The sequence below is a fragment of the Paramormyrops kingsleyae genome, chromosome 16 (assembly GCF_048594095.1).
Source record: "Paramormyrops kingsleyae isolate MSU_618 chromosome 16, PKINGS_0.4, whole genome shotgun sequence".
Taxonomy (NCBI): domain Eukaryota; kingdom Metazoa; phylum Chordata; class Actinopteri; order Osteoglossiformes; family Mormyridae; genus Paramormyrops; species Paramormyrops kingsleyae.
In genome coordinates this window covers 23,832,431-23,844,851 of record NC_132812.1, presented here as the reverse complement: position 1 = coordinate 23,844,851, position 12,421 = coordinate 23,832,431, and the positions used below count along the sequence as shown (strand labels likewise).

Below are 12,421 nucleotides of genomic sequence, written 5' to 3'. Positions count from 1 at the left end.
CAATCAGTGCATCTCCTGCCAGGAATTATGACAGCGGGGGGGGGGGGACTCTACTGATACTCACCTCGCAAAAGGTGTTGCGTTGTCTGAGGTGGAGCCGTGTTTTTTGTGGGTTGATTTATATATATATATATATATATATATATATATATATATATATATATATATATATATATATATATATATATATATATATATATATATATTTGTTCCGAAATGTTCTGCCTGGCAAGTTCCTGTGTGTGAAATTGTTTACATGGAAATTTAGTGTTGCTGTAACTACTGTATAACAAGCGTGACCAGACGGCGCCGCGTGTGGAGGGACCGGCTGATTAGGGGATTAAAGCGGCAGCCGCAGACGCTTCTTCCTCAGGTGGTGAACCGATGCGTCTGACGTGGGGTAGAGACTGCGGATGAGTGTGTGGCGTGCCCCCCCCCCCCCCCCCCCATATCGGCACTAAAATGAGTTTAGCAGTTAGCATCCCCAGTAACACCCACCGTCGCTCACGGTGACACAACTCTAAGGTGCTAGCAGTCCCATGTCCTGATAACAGCGTCCTGGGAGCCGGTCCGGTGAAGAAGGGGCACGCACGTGCCAGCCCCGCCCCTTTGCTTGCTGAGTGTCCTGATTGGCTGGGGAACAGCCGGGGCCTTCCCAGTGTCTCAAAGAGGCTTAACCAAACAAACGATCATTTGCTCGCACGCGCGCACACACATACACACACACACATACACACTGGGCACAATAGCTGGGTCGTCTTCACAAATAATAGGGATTATCATTTCAAAGCTCCCGTCTATTGGCTAGACGGCGCCCCCGTTGGACAGTGGTTAGAAGAACAGCAGAGCATGTTGCCTTCATCTCCTCACCTGGTCCAAACACTGACCACCATGGATGGGAGGGACATTGTTGTGGGGAGAGTGAGGCTAATGTTTCAGAGACAAACCTCACTGACAGTGCTGTAGGTGTTTCTGTAGATGCTGTTGACCATGTTTGAGGGATGGTTACCTTGTAGGTAATGTTATAATGACAGGTACCGATCACGAGAGTGAATATGACCTTGTGCTCCACTCTTGTTAAAGCTGATTTTTACAGCACCGATTTTTTTTATCTGTATTTTTTTTTTCCTCTCGATCTTTTGGGGATCACACAGGGAAAAGCTTGGTTAACGCTCACCGCCTTTCTCGACTTTACAGGAGCCGGAAGATCCAGATCCGGAACATTCCCCCTCACCTGCAGTGGGAGGTAGGTGTTTGAGCGGCTGTCGGGCTGAATGCTTGCGTGTTGGCTTCTGTGTGTCTTGTTAGCGGAGCGTGCTGCAAGTTACGCCCTGGAGTTTGGAAGTGTGTGCCTGCAGGATTCAGCCCATGACCATCCTGGGGGGGGGGGGGGCGGGGGGGTTGGGGGGGGTACAAGAAGCAAAGAGCCTAACACTTAGCTCCTCCAGATGTGTAGCTTCTAGTCCTCATGCTGTGGCATAAGCTGAGGCTCGCTGGTCCACGAAGTGCTATTTAAATGGCTCAAAATGGAGTTTGCTGGGGGGGGGGCTACCAAGCAACCCTGGAGGTGATTGTGGCCCCCCTTCCCAGGATGCAGTTGTGGCATTGCTGGCAGAGCTTGCCGCCCGCACCGCGGCTCCTTTTCCCGGAAGGCTCACTGCTGCGCTAACTGCTCTTTTGTTATCGTTGTTGTTGTTATTTTTCAGAACACAAGGTTAAGAGTTTTGTAGTAACCGGAGCTCTTAATAGATGTAAACACGCTCTCGAGACTTTTAAACGCCAGGGTGGGGTGGGGGGGGGTAGTCAGCTTATCTTCTCCGTGAAATATGGAACGTGCAGAAAAGGGGATTTTGGGATCACTGTCGTGTGAACAGGAAGCACGTGTACGTGTATGTGTACGTGTATGTGTACGTGTACGTGTACGTGTGTGTGTGTTTGTGTGTGTTGACTCGTGCTCTCTCCGCTCTGCAGGTCTTGGACAGCCTGTTAGCGCAGTACGGATCAGTGGAGAACGTGGAACAAGGTAATGTGTGAACCCTGTGACTCTAACCCGGTGTGTGTGTGTGTGTGTGTGTGTGTCTGCGTGTGGTCTTAATGTTTGCCTGATGGCCCTTAATGATTTCCTGCTTGCCGTATCAGCCTGTGTGTGTGTGTGTGTATGTGTGTGGGTGGGGTGGGGGGGATGATTGAGGGAAGGCCTTCCGTCTGTAGGAGAGTGCTGTCATCCTCAACCTCGGAAGCGGGAGGGTGCGGCAGCCTGCATCCTGGGAGCCCATGTAGGGAGACGGGGGGGATTGAAGTGGGGTGGGGGGGTGGGTGGCCACCTTCCAGAAAAATGTGGCACGTTATTTCTGGGGGGTTGGGGGGGTAATTAAAGGGAGAATGCAGATGTCTGAGAAGACACCTCCCTGTGTGCGCGTGAGGTCTGTGTGTGAGGTCTGTCCGTCTGTGACATGCATCATGCTGCTTCACTGTTCTTCGCTGACAGCTGAGTCTCTGATTTTAGTGCTTTCGGCATTATTGCATGTTTTAGGAAAAGTATAGGTAAGAAAATCATTTTAGCTCATCCTTGGATGAAGGGGGGGGGGGGGGCTTACCGTGAATGAATGATGCACATCCATCAGCTTCCACCCCCTGTCCCAAGCCACGCAGTGATCTGTGGAAAGCTGTTGTCTGTTCTGTCTGGATTCCCGTAAGTGTGTCCCCCCCCCCCCCCCCCCCCCCCCCACAAGAGTCTGCCTTTTTTGTGGGACTGCCTGTCTGCCCGCCTGCGGTCCCGTCGGAAACCCGCCCGCCGCGTCCCTGAGGGTGGGGGACTGACCCGTGTTCTTCCTGTTCTTTAAACCCTCCTCTCAGTTAACACTGACACGGAGACCGCCGTTGTGAACGTCACCTACTCCACCAGGGACGAGGCCAAGGCGTAAGTCACCCGCCACCTGCTGGCTGCTTGGGACCAGGGACGCCCCCATCTGGGTCCTTCCTGCAGATGTGTTTCTCACATCATGTGACAGATTCACCCGTTCTATTGGTCGAGGTTTTGCGTTTGGGTTTTTGTCTGTATGTGTCGCCATGCGTGTGACCTGCCCTGTGCGTGTGACCTGCCCTGTGTATGTGTGTGTGTGTGTGTGTGTGTGTGTGTGTGTGTCATCAGGGCTATCGAGAAGCTGACGGGCCACCAGTTTGAGGACTACTCCTTCCGGGTGTCGTATATCCTGGACGCGGATGCGGTGCCCCCCCCGCCAGCGGCGGCCCCCCGAGGCTCGCGCACACGCAGTGGCGGCCGCTCGTCGCGGGACCAGAATGCCCAGCAGCCGAGCCCGTCGGGCGGATCCGGGGGGCCCGGCTCAAGCAGCATGACTTTCCACTTCGCATTCTGGTGCCCACGCAGTACGTTGGCGCCATCATTGGCAAGGAGGGCCTCACCATTAAGAACGTCACCAAGCAGACGCAGTCCAAGTGAGTGGGTGTGGCCTCCAGGTCTCGCGTTCCCATTGGCTGGCTCCTTGATAATCCCGCCTCCTGAATGAGTGGGCAGCTCCAGCCATCTCCCCACACACATGTAGTGCAGTGTTGCTTATGGGAATTTTACTTTCACACAAATGTTCTGAGGGCAGAACAAATAATGATTGGCTCAGGGATAACCACTCAGATTGTGGAGGAGGTGGGTCCAAGCAACTAGAGGAGGCAGAACCATTCCGATGTCCCGCCTCCTCTACAATCTGATTGGTTATCTCTCTGAACCAATCATTTTTCGTCCTGCTCTCAAAACTCCCACTAGGTGCGATGATGTGGAGGACTGTCATTAGTCCTTAGGCCATTAGGGACCTCGCTGAACCTCTGGGAGCCGCAGCAATGAAACAGAGCCACCTGTTCTCGGGGCCCTGGGGCCGGCAGTTTTGACTGAGTGTCACCCCCGCCTCCCCACAACAGGGTGGACATCCACCGGAAGGAGAATGCTGGGGCTGCAGAGAAGCCCATTACCATACACTCGACCCCAGAAGGCTGTTCCTCCGCCTGCCAAATGATCCTGGACATCATGCAGAAAGAAGCCAATGAAACCAAGGCGTGAGTGTCGGAGCCCCGCCTCCACCACACACACGGCGCTGCACACGCTCCTGGTCGCTCCTGCTTTCGTGCGCTTAAATATTGTGTCCCTCAACAGAGCTGAAGAGATCCCTCTGAAGATCCTGGCCCACAACAGCCTGGTGGGGAGGCTGATTGGCAAAGAGGGCCGGCATCTGAAGAAGATCGAGCAGGAGACAGGGACCAAAATCACCATCTCCTCGTAAGTGTCCCGGCTGGGCGCCTCTCGCAGAAGCCTGCCTCCGTGTGGCCGCTAGGAGCATTGCGTGCCCCTCCCCAGGTAGTCGTGTACGCTAGGGGTTTGACCGTTATAAGCCCTGTAATGACAGCTTGCATTGCTTCATTAACAGGCAGCTATATTTTATAGTAATGGGTCTTGGAGTATTTAAATTTTCAGCGACATTCAGTCCCTTTTAACTCAACCCCCCCACGCTGGATTAATTTCTCACGCGGTACTATTGCAGCCGGTAGGTCTCGCTCTCATTAGCTGTGTTACTTGTGACACACATGCCATTCGACTGCCCCCTCCGTCAGCCCCCTTGTGTTTACTCGCGCTTCTCCGCGATGTCTGTTTAACGGGACTCCTGTGACTAACGACCTCCCCCCTCTTCCTGCCCCCGCCCCCGTAACGTGATGCTGCTCCATTCCCACAGTGACTCAGTTTTCTGCTAAATTGGGGAGGGGGGGGTGTTTGTTCTTTCAAGGCCCGCGTTTGTTTCCGGTGTCCTGTGAGTCATGTTCCTCGTTTATTTTGAGGCAGCTGGGAATTAGGATGTTCCAGTTGGGGTCCAGTGGGTAGGTGCTGATGGACTCGGAAAGCGGCTCTTTATCTCTGTGAATCTAGTTTTACGCTCATGTTTAGTCATCCATGTTTTTATCAGATGGGACTTAAACATGTACTACATCTGGGTCCCTTTGTGAGCGTGACACCATCCCATGTTCTCACGCTCATAATCAGTTATTCACCTTCTTCGAATGGCCTTCTTCCTCAGGACCATTGGCTCTTGAGGTCCAGTCTTTGCCGCTAATGGACTCCCGCCTCGCAGTTTACAGGATCTGACCATCTACAACCCAGAGCGGACCATTACGGTGAAGGGTGACATAGAGGCGTGCTGCAAGGCCGAGGCGGACATCATGAAGAAGCTGAGGGAGGCCTATGACAACGACATTGCTGCTGTAAACGTACGTCCCGCTTCCATTTCCTGTGGCCCGCGCGCTGCAGTGAACGTTCACGGCGACCTGCTTTGCCGAGTCTGTAACATTCCTCTTCCCACTTTGTATTGCCGTGAAATGCTGTGAATGAGTCGGTAGGAATGTGGTGACTCGTCTCGCCCGGTCCTCCGATAGCCTGCATTCGAGTCCTCATTGCGTTGAATAACCCCACCCCCGAACAACCTGAATCACTCTTCTATGAAGCACCTGTTTCGTAAAGTTGTTTCAGGGAGTGAAGTTAAGGACCTGTCAAATCTGTTGACATTTCAGTCGAGCTAAATTATTTTGGGATGGGGGGATGGGGGGGGTAGAGTGTCTCGTCCTTTTACCTTGGACAGTTAAACGAGCAGATGTCGCCCCCTAGTGGTCGGGATGGGGTGTTACATGATCCCGGAATGACCGTCAAAGACAACGAAAGAGGTTGGATCTGCCCATGTTGTGAAGTCAACAGTGATGGGTAGGCAGGCCTCCATAGATAAGTGGCTCTTCTCCTTCCGCCGCAGCAACAAGCCAGCCTGATCCCCGGGCTCAACCTGAACGCCTTGGGCATCTTCTCCTCAGGCCTGTCGGTGCTCCCGTCGGCGGCCAGCCCTCGTGGAGCGGCGCCGCTGCCCCCTACTGGCTACAGCCCCTTTTTAGTGAGTACCGTCTGCATGCTGCAGGTGGCTGCGCCATAGGGCCCCTGCACCTGGACTGGGTGCACTTCACACTTTGTTCTTTACCTACTTGCTGCCCCCCCCCCCCTTGCTGGAAAGCTGAGCTGTGATTCGCCGGGAGGCTGGCCGGTCTCCCACCTGACCATGTGCTCTCTGTGCCTGCAGAGTCACTCGTCACACCTGGGTGGTCTATATGGGGTCCCTCCTGGCAGCACCATATCCCACCAGCACTTAGTAAGTTTAAGCGCGGTCAGGGCCGGCCAGGTTCATACACCTCCCAAGCGACTTCTAAGCAATCCCCTCAGCAGCCCTTTTTATTATAAGTTTGTTTTTTTCACTTTTAATAAATAGGTTCAGCAACACAAGCCAAAAATGGACTTCTTTGTCCCAGGTTTACCTACATGTTCATATTTATGAACATCTTCCCAGTGATTGGCCCATATTAGTCATGTGCCTGCGACAGTCTGCCTTGATTGGTTGACCTCTGCCCTTGTGACCCTTGACCAACTGCCCCTTCTCCCCACAGGCTCCTGAACAGGAGGTGGTCTACCTCTTTATTCCAACTCAGGCCGTCGGCGCACTCATCGGCAAGAAAGGCCAGCACATCAAGCAGCTGGCGCGCTTTGCCGGTGCCTCCATCAAGGTGAACAGCCCCCGCCGGCCCCTCTGCCCGTTCCTGTCCGGGGGGTGGAGGCCCCTGGCCCTATTGCCAGTTCCGCCGCACAGATGGTGTCTGCGCCTCAGATGGTTCTGGCCAGCCTGCGTCGTTCTGAGGTCTTACATCATCGTTCTGTCGGGGACTTTCTGTGCTGATGCCATTACGGATGTTTAGCCGTGAGCGTGGTGTTGGAACTGGGCGCCCCGTGGCCTCGCGGTGGCACCTGCTCATGCCACTCTGGTTCAAAGAATCAATTTACCCCCCTCTCAGCTGAATTGTGCTCCGTGGCTCATGGGTAGTTTCCAGACCGTCCAGTGGCGTGACCAACGCTGAGTCACAAGGACATCTGTGACCGTAGTCTAGGGCCGTCATCGACTCACAGTCAGCCATTTCAACGGGAGCCTCGTGAACCTTCTCTGTTGACAAGTGACTAAGAGTCCAGGAATCCAGTTGGCATCCCCATCACCAAACTGTCCCTTCGAGGCCCGGGGGGCGGGTTTGCAGTATGGTAGCCTGTCAGCGCATCCACGGCCCATGATCAGACTTTGGTTGATGTCGTGGATCTCTCCTTCCAGATTGCGCCAGCAGAGAGTCCTGATGTCACGGAGCGAATGGTCATCATAACTGGGCCGCCTGAAGCTCAGTTCAAGGTGAAGCCCGTCCCTCTCGCCTCAGCGTTTGCATGTTTCCAGACTCAGGGTGTCTTGGCGGACTGTCAGGGTGTCCTGATCTTGTTTTTTGATTTCTTCATCCGCAGGCTCAAGGTAGGATATTCGGGAAACTGAAGGAGGAAAACTTCTTCACGGCGAAAGAAGAGGTCAAACTGGAGACTCATATTAAGGTTCCCTCATCCGCTGCAGGACGGGTCATCGGCAAGGGTGGCAAAACGGTGTGTTAGAAAGACCCAGTACGGCCACAGGGCCCGCTGGGGCGCCGGCCTCTCTGTCCAGTATGTGCCGGCAGCCTTTTGAGTGCTCTCTGTCGCCCCTTACAGGTCAACGAGCTACAGAATCTCACGAGCGCCGAGGTCATAGTGCCACGGGACCAAACTCCTGATGAGAACGATGAGGTCTTCGTGAAAATTATTGGGCACTTCTTTGCCAGCCAGGTATGCCGCACTCAGCCTCGACGATCAGATCTGACCTTGTCAGTCCGCTTTTATCGGATCTCAAGTTGTAAATGATGGTGACAAGCTAGTAGTGTAGCTTAGCTCACCTGATACTCAAGTGTCCAATAGATGCAAAGCCAGAGGAAGACCTGGTTACAGAAAGTCTGCAATCTCTCCTGTTTTTGCTTTCATCTCCCATGACAACACAGACACATTTCACATTTAAAAATGCCCTCTGGTCGTAGAAACATCAGACATTTGCTGTGTAAAATGTGACAAGATTACTGCTTACTTCTGAAGCTCAGGATGCTATGGAGTAGACCCAAGCCTGCCTCTGCTTTTGTTTTTGTTGTTGTTTTGGGGCTGTCTGACTTATCATGCTAGTGAACGGATTATGTGACTCCATACGCCAAATCTCTCATCTCAGCAGGATCCCATTGCCAACATTTTGTGCATTTTGGGAGAGTTCACATACGAGCACGTTTTATTTGATTATGGTTAGATGCGTGCATGTAGATGGTTTGTACTGCCTCATCGGGTTCTGCTCTTCTGCGGAAAACAGGAACAGTGATCATCTGTTGATAATGTTTTCAGTCAGAATGTCTATTCTGATGTTGGCTGGAAGATACTGTCGAGCTTCGCTCATGGGGGTGTGATACAGGTGTTTTTTTATGTCTGAATCTATTTATGACAGGTCTTGGTGCAGGTATGGTGATGACAAAGAAAATATGTATTTTTGTTTGTATAACTGCATATCAGAATCAGAATATTTTTATTATCTTGGTGGAAATTGATTAAGAATAACACCAGTGGCCTGTACTACAAAGCGGGGTTACTGGCTTATCAGGGTAAGTTGTCAGATTTAAGGTAGTCTGGGCAAAATGTAAGTGAACGAATATGAAGTCCATTTAAACCGTGGTACCTTAAATCCGACAAGTTACCCCGATAAGCCAGTAACCCCGCTTCGTAGTACAGGCCACAGGACCCCACAATCCTAAACATATACACATTTCTGTCGTCTTCATTCATTTCAGAAGTGAGTTGCTAAAATTATTATTAGTTTTTTAATTATCATAGTGATTCATCATTACTCTATTACCGTGTATAATATACAGCTCTGGATTTTTTTTTTTAATCTGCATGTTTAAATCCTGGTTTAATTCTGGTTCTGCTGGCAGAAGGCTACACTGAGCAGCAGTTTGCTACCTCTTGGTGTCTTAATTTTTTCCAGAGCTGTATATTTGAAATGATGTGGTGACTGAACAGGATTTTAATAGTATTTATCAGCATGAATTTTTCCAGCATAGGTGTCAGGAGAACCTTAGATGTTCTTAAATGAAGTCTTCTGCAAAAATCCATTCTTAAGTAATTAGAGTAGTTATTCCAGTCAAAGGGAAAATTGTGGTGCTACTTAATGGAGTGGTTGGGGACTTGGCTATCCCTATGCGAGTTCCTGGTCTCACACCCTTGCCTCTCGTCCCCAGACTGCACAGCGAAAGATCAGGGAGATTATACAGCAGGTGAAACAACAGGAGCAAAAGCACCAGCAGGGAGCGCCCACACCGAACCCCTCCAAGTGACCACCAGGGCGGCGCCAGCGAGCATCAGCCAACGAATGTAGCCCTTCCAACCTGAGAGAGACAGAGGAGGCGAGGCAGATGGGGACGGATGAGGCAGACCAGCAGCATGGGGAACCAAACCAAAGAACTTCACTGGGGGAAATGTAACCCAAAGCAAATCCAGCACAGAGCGGAGCGGATACTAGGATACTATGACGAACATGTTAAACTGAATATTGCATTTCTAAAACACATAGGGAAGAGAGAGGTTTTTAATTTTTTTTATGGCAGAGTCAAGGGCACCATCAGTCTTTCTGGTTAAATATGAAAAAAATAGTTGCCCTGTAGTAACGGCATCCCTGTAGTTGGACTAACATACAGTAAACCTAGCGAAGAAGCGGTATTAATGAACACGTACATTGACATGTAGTGGCCGAGGCTGTCGTTTTGTGGCACGGGCGGAGTTGGGTCGTGGTTAAGGAGCACATTTCTGCAGTTTCGGCATTGAGATCGCAAGTGTCCGTATCCTTAGCAGTATTACTAGTGTATTAGTCACAATAAAATGTGAGCTATGAGGATAACAGGAGTTACCTTTGAGTAGCTGGAGTTCGGCTGTGTAGACTCGACGTGCAGCTTGTTTGCGTGAACGGGGGCACTCGATGGGCTGTCCGTCTGTCGGAGGAGGAAGAGGAGGAAGAACGAAATCGACTAGCAGGTGAAGCGGGACGTCACAGCGGGTCGTCCGGAGTATGTGACTCAGCCTGCGTGTGCGTGTCCGTGCGCGTGTCTGTGCGCGTGTGCGTGTGCGTGTGTGTGTGTGTGTGTGCACGTGTGTGCCAACACAGGGGACAGCATCCCTAACAAACACTCAAACCAGTGCATGGACGCTGTGCCCCAGTCACCCTGCTTGCTCCTTTAGTGTCGCTGTTTTGTTCTCAGACAAGCTTAATGATTTCAAAAGCAATCAGTTCGACTAATTCCGTGAGAATTATTAGAATTTCAAAAAGATCTTTTAAAAAATTAGACGGTACCAGTCACACATATATATGTATATGTATGTACGTATATATAATATGTAATGTTATGCTTGTATGTGTGTATATACACACACACACACACATATTTATATATATATGTATGTATATATGTACGTATATATCATTATATTTGTTGTCCAGTGAAAGCAGTTTGTTGGAAGTAGATTCCAGACTGGCTCCCTGAAGGGGACGGAATGTAATCGTACCGACCCCCTCACCCCTGAAAGTTATACATTTCAATTTGTTCGCTGAACCTTTGTCTCAAAAGATAGTCCTGAACTGATTGTGCCACATCTTCCACCTTACTGCCTTTGCTGCGTAGTGTGATTCAGCGTTGGAGCGCCATGTACGTGGGGGGGGGGAGGGGGGTGGGGTGGGGAAATGGTTGGGGCGCAAGTGAAGGCGTCCGGCTTTAAAATCGGGGTTGGGGTGAGGGTGTGACAGCTGTGAATGTATAATATGCAGCCTTTTCGGAGCGGTCCCTGCCTGCCATGTCCGGTGATCTGATTGGCCAGCGGGGGGGGGGGGGGGGGGGGCGGCGCTCTTGCTCTTAGCTTCGTTTTGCCCAATCAGCTGGCTCGGTGTCTTGCTGGACACCCAGGTTAATGGATTATACTTTTAATTTTTCTTTTTGTGCTCTCGCTGATGTCTGGTAACCCTGCGGCCTTAATTGTAAACCTGTCCTGGGGAACTTTGCTCATCTCCTTCATCACTGAAGCTTCAGTCTCCCCAGATCGCGCAGGCCCTCTGGCCTCTGTGTGTGTGTATATGTATATGTATATACATACATATATATAAGAGAGAGAGAGAGATATTTATGAATCTATTTTTTCGAAGTTTGAGAAGAGAACAAGTAATTTTTTTTTATGATGTGTGGTAGAACACTGCCATATTATATTGAAGGGACGTTGTTTTTATTTTGTTTTGTTTTTTCCTGAAAACTATGAAAAATGCTAAAGTAAGCAATGAATTGAGAACAAGGGTAGCCTCAAGCGAGTGGCGGGGTTCTTCTAAAGCAGTATGTGGATCGTTCGCACGTCAGTATTTGTGATCTACCTCAGGCACCTGGTACCTCAGCCCATTCTATGATCCCCCCCCCCCCCCCCCCACCAGAATTTGTATGCCTTTGAATGCTGATAATTTTAAGCATTTTTTATTTTTCTAAATAAACAAAGAACGTTGGGGGGAAAAAAAAAAGTCTAAAACTTTCAAATCTAATTCCACAGTTGGGGGGGGGGGGGGGTTGGATTGAACGTGTGATTCTCCCCGGCGGCCCCACCCCGTCTTACTCGTACATCCGTTACAGTTGTCATCAAAGAAAGACGCTTGTAGACTGGAATAATTGGGATTGAAGGGTACATACCCGCCAGAAGTGGTTCTAAAAGACTGCGCCGATGTCATAATCCCAGGAAACTCTGCTTTAAGAACCATGTATAACATGCATTTGTACCACTAGACTGCAAACACCTGGCCTTTCCTGCAAGCAGTGCTAAACGTAGGTGCAAACCAGTGTGAGCAAGAGCCATCCTGCTCTTCCTAGTTACGTTTCAGATGCTATGTACTTATGATAGGATTAATGTATGAAAACGGTACCTAAGCACACAGGTAGGACCCTAAACAGTGTGATGCTCTTGCCTTCATTGCATTTTTAGTTTCTTTTTCGGCTGATCCGTTGGCTGTCAATGTGTATGAGGAAATGACCTTTATCTCTGTAAACTTGTACAATAGACTCACTAACGCGTCGATCTGTTTTGTCTGTAGCCCAGCTACTGCTGTTTTGTGCCAGCTTTCTGGGGAGAGAGAGTGGGATCTTTCCAGTGACCGGGATCTTTCCAGTGACCCTCTTCTGTGCCGGAGATGTTGATTTCTGGACCTCTGACACAGGTGTCACTCTCGACCTCCCACACTGTTCCACCAACCTCTCAGAATCCACAGCTGGCTTTACTTAAGTGACTTAACCAATTGTAGGGCGAAATGCCAAGTTTAGAAAAGAAGGAGGTGGGATCTGATTTTCCTGGTGTCCCACTCTGTGGAGTCCACTCTGTTGTAAATAGGTAAACCAAGTGATGCTCTGGTCAGTTGTCTGCAATGGTGGGGATTTGCCTCCA

At 50.5% G+C, this 12,421-nt stretch overlaps 1 protein-coding gene across 1 annotated transcript in view; it reads left to right on the top strand.

Moving 5' to 3' along the window:
* Window positions 1-10,673, top strand: part of igf2bp2a (insulin-like growth factor 2 mRNA binding protein 2a) — a 32,664-nt gene extending 21,991 nt beyond the window's left edge. The window contains 15 exon segments of the mRNA XM_023840130.2: window positions 1,198-1,246; window positions 1,972-2,023; window positions 2,857-2,920; window positions 3,152-3,330; window positions 3,333-3,456; window positions 3,931-4,065; window positions 4,163-4,285; window positions 5,130-5,265; window positions 5,799-5,933; window positions 6,117-6,185; window positions 6,478-6,594; window positions 7,185-7,259; window positions 7,367-7,498; window positions 7,604-7,717; window positions 9,202-10,673. Of these exon segments, the coding sequence (XP_023695898.2) occupies window positions 1,198-1,246; window positions 1,972-2,023; window positions 2,857-2,920; window positions 3,152-3,330; window positions 3,333-3,456; window positions 3,931-4,065; window positions 4,163-4,285; window positions 5,130-5,265; window positions 5,799-5,933; window positions 6,117-6,185; window positions 6,478-6,594; window positions 7,185-7,259; window positions 7,367-7,498; window positions 7,604-7,717; window positions 9,202-9,297 (1,600 nt within the window). The 3' untranslated portion in view covers window positions 9,298-10,673.
* The last annotated feature ends 1,748 nt before the right edge of the window (window positions 10,674-12,421 follow it).